General features: G+C 38.1%; 1 protein-coding gene across 1 annotated transcript in view; it reads left to right on the forward strand.

Annotated features, from left to right (window-relative positions):
• lima1b (LIM domain and actin binding 1b) overlaps positions 1-5636 on the forward strand; it is a 17951-nt gene extending 12315 nt beyond the window's left edge. The window contains exons 7-11 of the mRNA XM_016240967.1: positions 1141-1218; positions 2330-2366; positions 2735-2811; positions 3141-3274; positions 4262-5636. Coding sequence (XP_016096453.1) covers positions 1141-1218; positions 2330-2366; positions 2735-2811; positions 3141-3274; positions 4262-5426 — 1491 coding nt within the window. The 3' untranslated portion in view covers positions 5427-5636. The remainder of the gene's footprint in view (positions 1-1140; positions 1219-2329; positions 2367-2734; positions 2812-3140; positions 3275-4261) is intronic.
• Positions 5637-11005: the final 5369 nt, after the last annotated feature.

Here is an 11005-nt window from a genome sequence, read left to right on the forward strand (position 1 = left end):
TAATTTTTATACTGCACGTTAAGGTGTTTATCCTGTGGTAATCAAGACTTTGGCTGGTAATGCAGTTACCCTAATGATTCCCAATGTCTTTTTTTTTAAGACTACACCTGAAATTCACTAAAAGCTATCATATAGATATAAAATCTAAAAACTTCTTCTTTGTAACATATATCCAGTTTTGTCGTGAAACACTAGATGGCAAAGGCTGATAGGTCCTTAATGCAATTTGCTAGCTATCACATTATCACTACATGGCACAAGCTGATTGGTCTCTGTTGCATCTGTAGCCTACTAATGAACATTTAAATTGTTCAGTTCAGTGTTTGCTGTAAGCCGGGGGTGCCAAAACTCGATCCTGGAGGGCCGGTGTCCTGCAGAGTTTAGCTCCAACTTGCCTCAACACACCTGCCTTCAAGTTTCTAGCATGCCTAGTAAGAGCTTGATTAGCTGGTTCAGGTGTGTTTAATTGGGGTTGGAGCTAAACTCTTCAGGACACCGGCCCTCCAGGACCGAGATTGGGCACCCCTGCTGTAAGCAATTCTTGAAACCCTCTCAAAAACCATCCACCTCCTCCAGCTCCACATGTATAGGGGTATCTGCTAGGGGTAATTTCATTTATGTTATTTGTGCAGAAGCAGTATGTCTTACATGCCCACAGCAGTGTCTCTGTGTGATTTGGCAATAGCAAGTCTTTGTACTTGCTTTGCAGCAGCAGCAATAATCAACAGAAGCAGTAGCAGCCTTGCAGATCTGTTTCTTTAAGACCAAATACATTGTCATATCCATTACCATGCTAAAGTTTTCATGACAGAAATAAAGGTTTCATGAAAATTAACTGCATGATAGGAATGATGTAACTGCAGAGTTTAAGAAACTTCTTTCACATAATCATCATCCTTTCCAGAACAACTAATGCCACAGCAAATAATAATGATGATAATAATAATAATAACTTCCAATAGTCAAGGGCATTATACAATCAAGAATTAGAAGATAGTAAGTTTAGCAGAACTGTAAATCCCTTAGAGTGAGAAAATGTGTGGTAAAACACATGTAACATACACATTATGTTGTTTTATTTATACATGATTGGATTATTTTCAAAGTACACTGATTTGGACTGATTGTCATTTGTTTCAGGCAAACCAGTCAGAAACAGAGATTCCCTGCATGGATCATAAGGAGATTTCGCCACCTGCTGCTGATGGACAGATAGTGGTACATTCAGATTTCCTTCTAAATCTAGTCTAAATAAACTAAATACACAAACATCTCTCATGGATGTACTAAGACTGAATTTAATGTTATTTAGACTTGTCAAAGTGAATGTTTCATGGTGTTATGTGTAATATATAGTGGGTACGGAAAGTATTCAGACCCCCTTAAATTTTTCTCTCTTTGTTATATTGCAGCCATTTGCTAAAATAATTTAAGTTAATTTTTTTCCCTCATTAATGTACACACAGCACCCCATATTGACAGAAAAACACAGAATTGTTGACATTTTTGCAGATTTATTAAAAAAGAAAAACTGAAATATCACATGGTCCTAAGTATTCAGACCCTTTGCTGTGACACTCATATATTTAACTCAGGTGCTGTCCATTTCTTCTGATCATCCTTGAGATGGTTCTACACCTTCATTTGAGTCCAGCTGTGTTTGATTATACTGATTGGACTTGATTAGGAAAGCCACACACCTGTCTATATAAGACCTTACAGCTCACAGTGCATGTCAGAGCAAATGAGAATCATGAGGTCAAAGGAACTGCCTGAAGAGCTCAGAGACAGAATTGTGGCAAGGCACAGATCTGGCCAAGGTTACAAAAAAAATTCTGCTGCACTTAAGGTTTCTAAGAGCACAGTGGCCTCCATAATCCTTAAATGGAAGACGAGAGCTGGCCTAGAGCTGGCCTAGAGCTGGCCGTCCGGCCAAACTGAACGATCGGGGGAGAAGTGCCTTGGTGAGAGAGGTAAAGAAGAACCCAAAGATCACTGTGGCTGAGCTCCAGAGATGCAGTCGGGAGATGGGAGAAAGTTGATATTTCAGTTTTTCTTTTTTAATAAATCTGCAAAAATGTCAACAATTCTGTGTTTTTCTGTCAATATGGGGTGCTGTGTGTACATTAATGAGGAAAAAAAAATTAACTTAAATGATTTTAGCAAATGGCTGCAATATAACAAAGAGTGAAAAATTTAAGGGGGTCTGAATACTTTCCGTACCCACTGTATGTTTGTCAAAATATTAAATTGTTTACCTTGCTTATGATTGAACAAAACTCCTATTTGCTTTATTGTATGTTCCTTCTTTCTCTCTGATCTGATATAGAGCACACTCCCTGAGTCAATTTGCACAAAGATAAATGGTGAGTCCATTGTTTTAATATTACAATTCTATACTGAAACTATGAGCTGATTTTATAAATAGTGAGTTATGGTTATATGCAAACATGCCTTTAGCCTTAAAAACTGTGCAAGCTAAAAATATAATTGTCTCATGATATTGCTCTCATGACATGTCAGCCCTCCCTCTAGAATCGTCATTGTCTTGCAGTATATGAAGCTTACTTTATTGTAAATTTGTGAATTGAGGGGTTTTATGATTGATTGATTGATTGTCATGGATGGAAATTACCAGGGAAAAAAAATTATGAAGAAAATGGTAGGCCAAAGATAGGTACAGTATATAGTGTACAGTATGTAGTGATCTGTCATTTATTTGTGTTTCCTTTAGGAGAGCATGTACACACAACAAGTCCCAGTGCAGCAACTGCTGTATCAGAGAACAAGGACCCTCCTAAATTGGCCAGGGTCTGTGGCCTACAAAATAATATCTGTTTATCTAAAACAAAAGCTTACAGATTTTATGTTCATACAAAGATGCAATTCTACCTGGAGAAAACACTTTTATATTTAGCTAATAATAGCTAATAGTCAAATACAAAGTTAAAAATAATGCAGTTTGTCTGTGGTAGAGTACAGAATGTGAACATTAAATTCCTTTAAAGATTTTGTGACAGTCTGCTAACTGGTAGTATGGAATATGAGATTTTATACCATAGACGTCTGATATGTATACTAAATACTGAATTTCATTGCTGATGAGATGGTTATTATACTTTTTTTCCCCTCCTGGACAGAAATTTCACCTGCTTGTCCAGGAAAGATGTGTATCCTGCCTGAAGACTGTTTACCCATTGGAGAAATATGTTGCCAATCAGCAGATTTACCACAAGACTTGCTTCCGCTGTGCCTTTTGTAGTACAAAACTCAGGTCAGTTTTTGTTTTAAATTTCTATGATCTCTTAAAGAATATTCTGGGGTTTCAAGACAACTTAAGGGATAGTTCATCCAAAAATGAAAATTCTGTCATTTACTCACCCTCGTGTCGTTCTAACCCTGTAAGAGTTTTGTTCATCTTCTGAACACAAAGGAAGACATTTTTAATGAAATCTGAGAGATTTATGTCCCTCTATTGTCAGTCTACGCAACTACTACTTAAATATTTTATTCACATATTTACATTAATCATTTTTTCCGTTTTCAGTTTCACTTTTAGCAGTGAATGTAAACAAAAGACATAAGTTTCAAAGACATTTGACAAACAAATGCACCAGATTTGCCTGTTCTTGCAATGGTGTGACTCCACTCTTCTACCAAGGCACTTGCAAGCTCCCAGACATTTCTGGGAGGTCACATGGTTACACATGGTTTGCCACTTCAAGTACAGTCAGCTGTCCTTCAGTCTCCCTGTAGCAGGACTCACCTGTTCACGGAGGTGAACAAAAAGTTTATTTGGATTTTACAAAGTTATCTTTAAAATACAGCATCCAGAAAAAAAAAAATAATAAAGTTTACCACAAGCAATAATTTTGTCTCTGTATATAAAAAGTTATTGGGGTCTATGGGAGGTACAAAGGTTTGTACAAAGGTGTTTAAAAGCTGAAAAGTGAAGCCAACATTGTTGTTGTAAATTAATTAACTACTGTTATGTTTATGTTCTGTTAGGTTGGATTTACCATGAAACATTATAATGTTAAATAATACAAACAAATGCAAGCTGAATACATTTGTAAACAAAGCAAATAAAGTAGTTTTAATCATATTAATCCCATACATTAACACATTTTTTTGACAGCCTCAGTCTATGTATTAAAATAATTAGTCAATATTAGTAAATTGTAACAACCTACTGAGGTCAGTTTGTAGATATCCTTCACATGGCAATTATATGTCTTCTTTTGCGTCCCGTTTATTTCAGTTTGGGGACTTATGCTTCCCTACATGGCAACATCTACTGTAAACCTCACTTCAGCCAGCTATTCAAGTCTAAGGGCAACTATGATGAGGGCTTTGGCCATCGACCACACAAGGAAATTTGGACACCACGAACAAACGAGGAGGAACCTGAGGAAGGTGAAAACTCAAAGCCCTCTGTGTTAGTGAAGCCTGCAGAACAACTGAGCCCTAAAGTGGAGGAGTCAGGACTGGCCAAATTCACTGACCTGGCTGCAGCTCAAGAGACAAGAAGTCAAATGACCAGTTCCACAGAAAAACCACAAACCACTTCTGTAGAAACAAGTAAACTGAGAGTCGCGTGGCCACCTCCTGCAGACAGTGATGGAAGCTCCAAAGTCTCCAGTCCAGCCACTGAAGTTGGAAAGGGTTCATCCAAGCTTTTCAGAGCAAAGTGGCCTCCAGAGGAGGAAGCTCCACCTGCTCAGCAGAGCCATGAACGAGCAGAACTGAAAAGTCTGCGACGTAGTTCCTCACTCAAAGAGCGGAGCCGTCCCTTTTCTGTGGCACCAAGCTTGGCATTATCCAATGCTTCAAAACAAGAGTCACAATTATCTCACAAGGTTGCTTTGGTCAGACGAGGCTCGGTGGAGGATCTTCGTTCACGGTCAAAAGTGAAAACAGACCAAACTGAAGTGCAAAAAGAGGCAAAAACCCCAGATGAAAACACAAAGGACAGCGACAACCAATCCAAGGAGAATGTTGAGAGTCCAGCCATAATTGATAGGAAAGAAAAGATGTCCCCTTCTATTCTCAAACAGACACAACAAACAAAAAAGGAAGTTGAGCCACAACAAACAAAAAATGAAGCTGATCTACAACAAACAAATAAAGAGTCTCGGACTCAACAAACAAAAAGGGAGCTTGACCTACAAAAACAGGAGGTTCAGAAAGGTCATGTGGAAGATGAGGAAAAAACGGTGAATTGCTTAAGCACTTCTCCTGAGCTCCAGACTTCCCGAGACACATCCTCTCCAACTGTGGAAGAAAAAGCCCATAGGACATCTCAGGATGTGGGCTTCTGGGATGGCAAGGAGGCTGAGGAGTCCCTGACTGTAGAGGAGATGATCAAGAGGAATCGCTACTATGAAGATGAAGATGACGAGGAGGAAGAAGTGGCAATAGTTTGACAATTTATGTCTTCAATCCCTTCCATTTATTATTTACTCTGAAAATATAACTGGTATAAATTCAACATAATAAAAAAAAATACAAGTATTTTATTATATTTTATCCAAGCACTGTGGTACTGTACATCTTTTCTTTAAACTTCTTTCTTGGAACTTGGAACTATCACTACTTTTTTGTATTTTATTCTTTGACAGCCATGTTTTCTTTTGGTTGCTGTAAAAAAATGACTTGTTTACAAAAAAAATGTTTAAAAAATCATTATAATTGTTTCTTAATCTAAAAATGTTATATATATGTTATATTAAAATACAGTTAATCAGTAAGGATAACAGCCAAACACATTTTTTTGGTTACTCTTCCATATTCTTCCATATTATAGTCCATATTTTAAAACATTTTCCATTGTTTTAATGATTATTGGAAGTACACAATAAACATTATTTCACTGAAATTGGGGATATAAAGTGCATAATTTCATTGAGTCATTGAGCGTTTTATGTGTAATTATAAATATTACATAAAAAGGGTGATATCTTTAGTTTTCAACACAGTTATATGAAGCTTGTAAATCCTCATATGCCCCTTTATAATATTGTCATCTAGTTCTGTGCTCGAGATCACCTTAATCAATTCAAAAGCAAGACCTGAAGTCTGAGTCAAGACTGTGACCAAACAAGGTGAATTGAACTCATAACTGAGACTATAACCTCTGCAAGGTTGGATTTTGACCATAAATATAAATTCAAATTGCTACTCAGCATAAACTACAAATGATTCAAAACCCAGCACGACTCGTCTACAATAAGCCCAAGAGAGCCCACATCACATATCAGTAGGCTTGTTCGAGATGCATCGGCGCTGTGCAGCCACAGAACGATCGCTGTATGACTTCAAAGTACCGCGAGAGTCATCGTCCTATTACGACTCTCACTGTACTTTTATGTCATACACCGATCGTTCTGCGCAGCGATGCATATCGAACAAGCCTACTCTCTGACTGGCTACCAGCACTATTACCAACAGGTCTTAAAAACGCCAAAGCGCAGTGCCCTTAATGCACACTAAATGCACACTATTTTGAATACCGCTCCGGAGCAGTTTTCGAGGCTTAGTGTATCCCATCATGCATCATGTTGTGGAAATAAATCGTGATACTTTTTGCCAAGATCTCGCGAGAGGTCACAGAAACCTTTCCGATGTATGTTAAATATTAATAATAGTTAGATATTACATATAATTTGGTAGTAAAACAAAGAGTTGCATGTTTTATTGGTGCAAATTAGTAGTGGTGATAATTATTTTGTACAACATTTGCAACTGCATTTTATTACTTAATTAGAAGCACCACAAAATTAAATTGTCTCATCTGTTATCGGGACTACTGAACAGAAATTTAGAAGTTGATTTTAAAATGCAAAGTATTAAAAATAAATATAATGCTCTGTAAACACTTGCATTTTTACAACACTATAGTGTGTCCCATCAGGTAATGAAAAGTTCTACACACACTTACGGGGTGCTTCTCAATATTTCTCCTTGTTTCCTTGCTCCTCCGTCCTCCATCCTATGACCTGGAAACGATTGAGCTCAGCCATCTTGAAGGACATCTCAATTCTCTGGGTGCTTCTCAATATCCCTCCTCGTATCCTCACTCCTCCATCATATGACCTGGAAACCGATCGAGCTCAGCCATCTTGAAGGACATCTCAATTCTCTAATTGCACCATGAGGAGGCGAGGAGTGAGGAGGGAGGAGGATTCCTCAGGAGCTATGAGCAAGGATACATAGGTGTATCCTTTGCGGAAGTGTTTTATCGACTAAACATGACGCACGTATCAGTTCTCCTCCCCCTTCACATCTGCACCAACCATGGCAGAAAATACAAACACATATAAGAAAATGAGTATTAAGCATGAAGTTATTGTAAATGTGGGTTATGTTTTGACAGTGCCTTCAATTTAAATGTATAATGTACTTTTCAGCACAGTTTTAATTACGTTTATTTACATCTCTTGATTTGAATAGCTTATTGCTTTTAATTTTTTTATTAAATTAATGCCTCTTATATTGGTTAATAGAGAATAGAGAATTACTTTAATGTAGGGCAGTTGCAGAATTATATCAAAGCACAAGAAAATTTAAGAAAATTAAACAAACTGTACTACTATACAACAAATAAAAAGCAGTTAATAACTGGGAATAATTTATTGTTAATAATAACTGGTAATATATAAAAATAAATATGGAAAAATGTGGTTGAAACTATTACAATACAAATAATTATCTCTAATGTTCAAGAATCCCGACGTGCAAGCTAAATCCAGTGGTGTAGAGTCATCATTAATTGATGACGCTTTGAAGTGACGCTAAAGGGAGTGAGGAAATATAATTTCATTTGATTCAACTCCTCCATCCTCGTGTCTTTTCCTTGCGTCCTTCCCTCGCAACCTGAAGGGGTGGAGCTAAGACATGAGGAAAGGACAACGAGGATGCACAAATAAGAATTGAGAAGCACCCTCTAATTGGACCTAGAGGAAGTGTTTTTCATCGAAAAACCTGACGCAAGTATAAATTCTTCTCCCCCTTCACATCTGTTGTAATAATTTTAATTTATATTTTACCTTTTCAGTTTAAATAAACCATACATGTCATATGTTTCAAACAGAGCATCTTGCTTTATTAATATTTATCATGAATGTCTTAAATAACAAACTTTAGCAACATAAGGGCAGATCCCTTTAGCCCAGCTGATGACGCTTTGAAGTGACGCCAAAGGGAGCAAGGATATATCATTTCACTTGATTCAACTCCTCTGTCCTCGCGTCTTTTCCTGAAGAGGTGGAGCTAAGACACAAGGAAAGGAAATGAGGATGCACAAATAAGAATTGAGAAGCACCCTTGGTCTTTGTTGCGGGCTGACAGAGACGAGAGACGTGTGGATCCATCTGCATGCTTTTATTACAAGACATGCCCATAACAGGCATGGGTCAAACAGTGGCAAAAAGGTAAATTTCAGGCAAGACAAAGAGTATTCCAGGGACAGACAAGGTCAACGATTGGTAAACATAATCCAGTGAGCAAGGCATGGGGGTATTCAAATAAACAAGCAATAGTTCAAACGAGGAGCAAACAGTATCTAAACAAGGGTGAGACGAGAAGGGTAATCCACGGCAGGCAATAGAATCCAGGGCAGGCAGAGATCAGATAAGACAAGGAAAACAGGCAATAATCAAGACACGGGTAATCCAGGCAAAGAACAAGAATAAAATATGAACTTGGGAAAACAAGGAATGGCTCCGTAATGTGCTATCGAATAACCAGCAAAAAATGCAAACAATACTCAGCGTTGAATGGTGGTTTGAGACTTGATTTATAGTGTGTATAATTGGCTGCAGGTGAAAACGTAATCAGTGAAATGGAACATGGGAAATGTAGTCCAGAGTGACATGTGACAGTCTGTGTAATGTGAGAGTCAATATAATGGGAAGGCGACCTCTGGTAGCAAGCGGACAGAAGGCTCCCCCCCCAAGGAGCCGCTTCCAGACGCTCCCAACATAGTACAATCCAGGAGGGCGGTGGAGCGGAGGCGGAACAGGGGAGGGATGGAGGGCCAGGTCCATGAGGAAGTGGAGGGACAGGGGACTGAGGCAGAGCAGGATGCCAAGGCAGAGCAGGAAGCCAAGGTGGAGCAGGAAACCAGGGCGGAGCTGGCAGAGCAGGGAGCCAGGGCGGAGCCGGCAGAGCAGGAAGCCAGGACGGATCAGGAACCCATAGCAGAGACTGGGACCTGGGAAAAACTGAGACACAAGAAACAGACAGCACATTCACGGTCTCAAGAACCAAGGCAGGGAACACAAGAAGTTCATCAATAGTCTCCCTGGTGACCACTGAACGGGCAGACAGTTCATAAACCTGCTCACTGACTGAAACTGGACAGGCAGACAGTTCCAAATCTGGCTTATTGACTGAAACTGAACAGGACGACAGTTCATAAACAGGCTTACAGACTAGGATTGGCAAGGCAGACAGTTCAGCAGACACATTTGGGGAAACAGAACAGGCAGACAGTTCATGAATGGTCTCTATGGCAGTGACAGGGTTAACGAGACAGACATGGAGTGCATTTATATTTTCTGGGCTCATAACTGGACTAATGGGGCAGATAACAGGTTCCTTGACCACCACTAATGTAAGTGAATGAAAGGCAATAATCAGCTATATGCATTCACACAAGTAACTTTTTACTTGAATGCTTCAATATGTGTTGACAGAAATTATTTTATTTGAATGTTTCATTGATACAACATGGCACTGAGTTGTTAGAAAAGAAATGCGTAGTGACATCATTGCTTGATGTCATAAGGAACCGATGAATCAGCTTTTTGAACCGGCTCAATGAGCCGAACTGTCTGAAAAGAACCGGTTCGCGGAAATGAATCAGACTTTGCATCACTAACAATCACTCCACAATTTGCACATAATAAAAAGAAGGGGGAAAAAACAACATTGAATAAGCACTTAGAGGTTTATAAAACAAAACAAAACAAAACGATCTAAAAATCTAAAAGATCAGAGATAACCAATAAATTTCAAGCAATAAATAAGCATATGAATTGTGAGGATTTTAATGAAATGTGTGTGTCTGATGGTGTGTGAATGAGTGTTGGTGTAAGATTGAGGCATTGGGGCACACTGAACAAATTAGCAGACTGGAAGGCAGTTGGAGAGTGTAACGGGACCTCGTCAGGCTCCAGGAAGGAAAATAACAGGTAACACTTTATTTTGATAGTCCACTTTAGACATTCTACTAACAGTAAGTAACTTTGCAACTACATGTCAACTAGCAGTCATTAGAGTATTAATAGACTGTCTGCTTAATATATTCTAACACTTTATTTAGATGGGTCCACAACATACAACACGCTGACTATGAGAAACTTTGCAAGTATATGTCAACTTATTCTACTAACCCTAAACCTAACCTAACAGTCTACTCTGAGAGTTAGTAGACATGTAGTTGCAAATGAATGAGAATTAGTTGACATGTAGTTGCAAAGTTACTTACTGTTAGTAGAATGTCTAAAGTGGACTATCAAAATAAAGTGTAACCAAATCATTAACCACACCTGTACGGAATGTTAGCTAAAGTTCTGTTAGCTTCATATAGGGTGCCTAAGGGTACCCTTACCAAAAAGTAGTATATTTCAAGTTTATTTTAGTAAGTATACTTAAGTAAAGTTCAAGTATATTTTTAAGTATACTTTATGTAGTAAGTATACAATTATCAGTGTACTAGTAGTATACTTGTAAGTGTACTATTTCAATACACCTTGGGACTAAATTGGCTCACTTTCTAGTATATAAAAGTATACTTTTAAGTATAACAGTAGTAAACTTTGAGTACACAACTAGTTTACATCAAAATGTTTAGTTTGTTCTGCAACTGTACTAAAAGTGAACTTATAGGTAAACTGATAGTTTACTAATGAAATACTTGCAGTAGCATTTTTAGTACACTTTGAAGTATAGTCTCAGTAAACTATTAGTTTAGTAGTTTTATACTGCAAGTATACTCGTA

The sequence above is a fragment of the Sinocyclocheilus grahami genome, unplaced genomic scaffold, assembly GCF_001515645.1.
Source record: "Sinocyclocheilus grahami isolate Dianchi unplaced genomic scaffold, SAMN03320097.WGS_v1.1 scaffold606.1, whole genome shotgun sequence".
In the NCBI taxonomy this organism is placed as follows: Eukaryota; Metazoa; Chordata; class Actinopteri; order Cypriniformes; family Cyprinidae; genus Sinocyclocheilus; species Sinocyclocheilus grahami.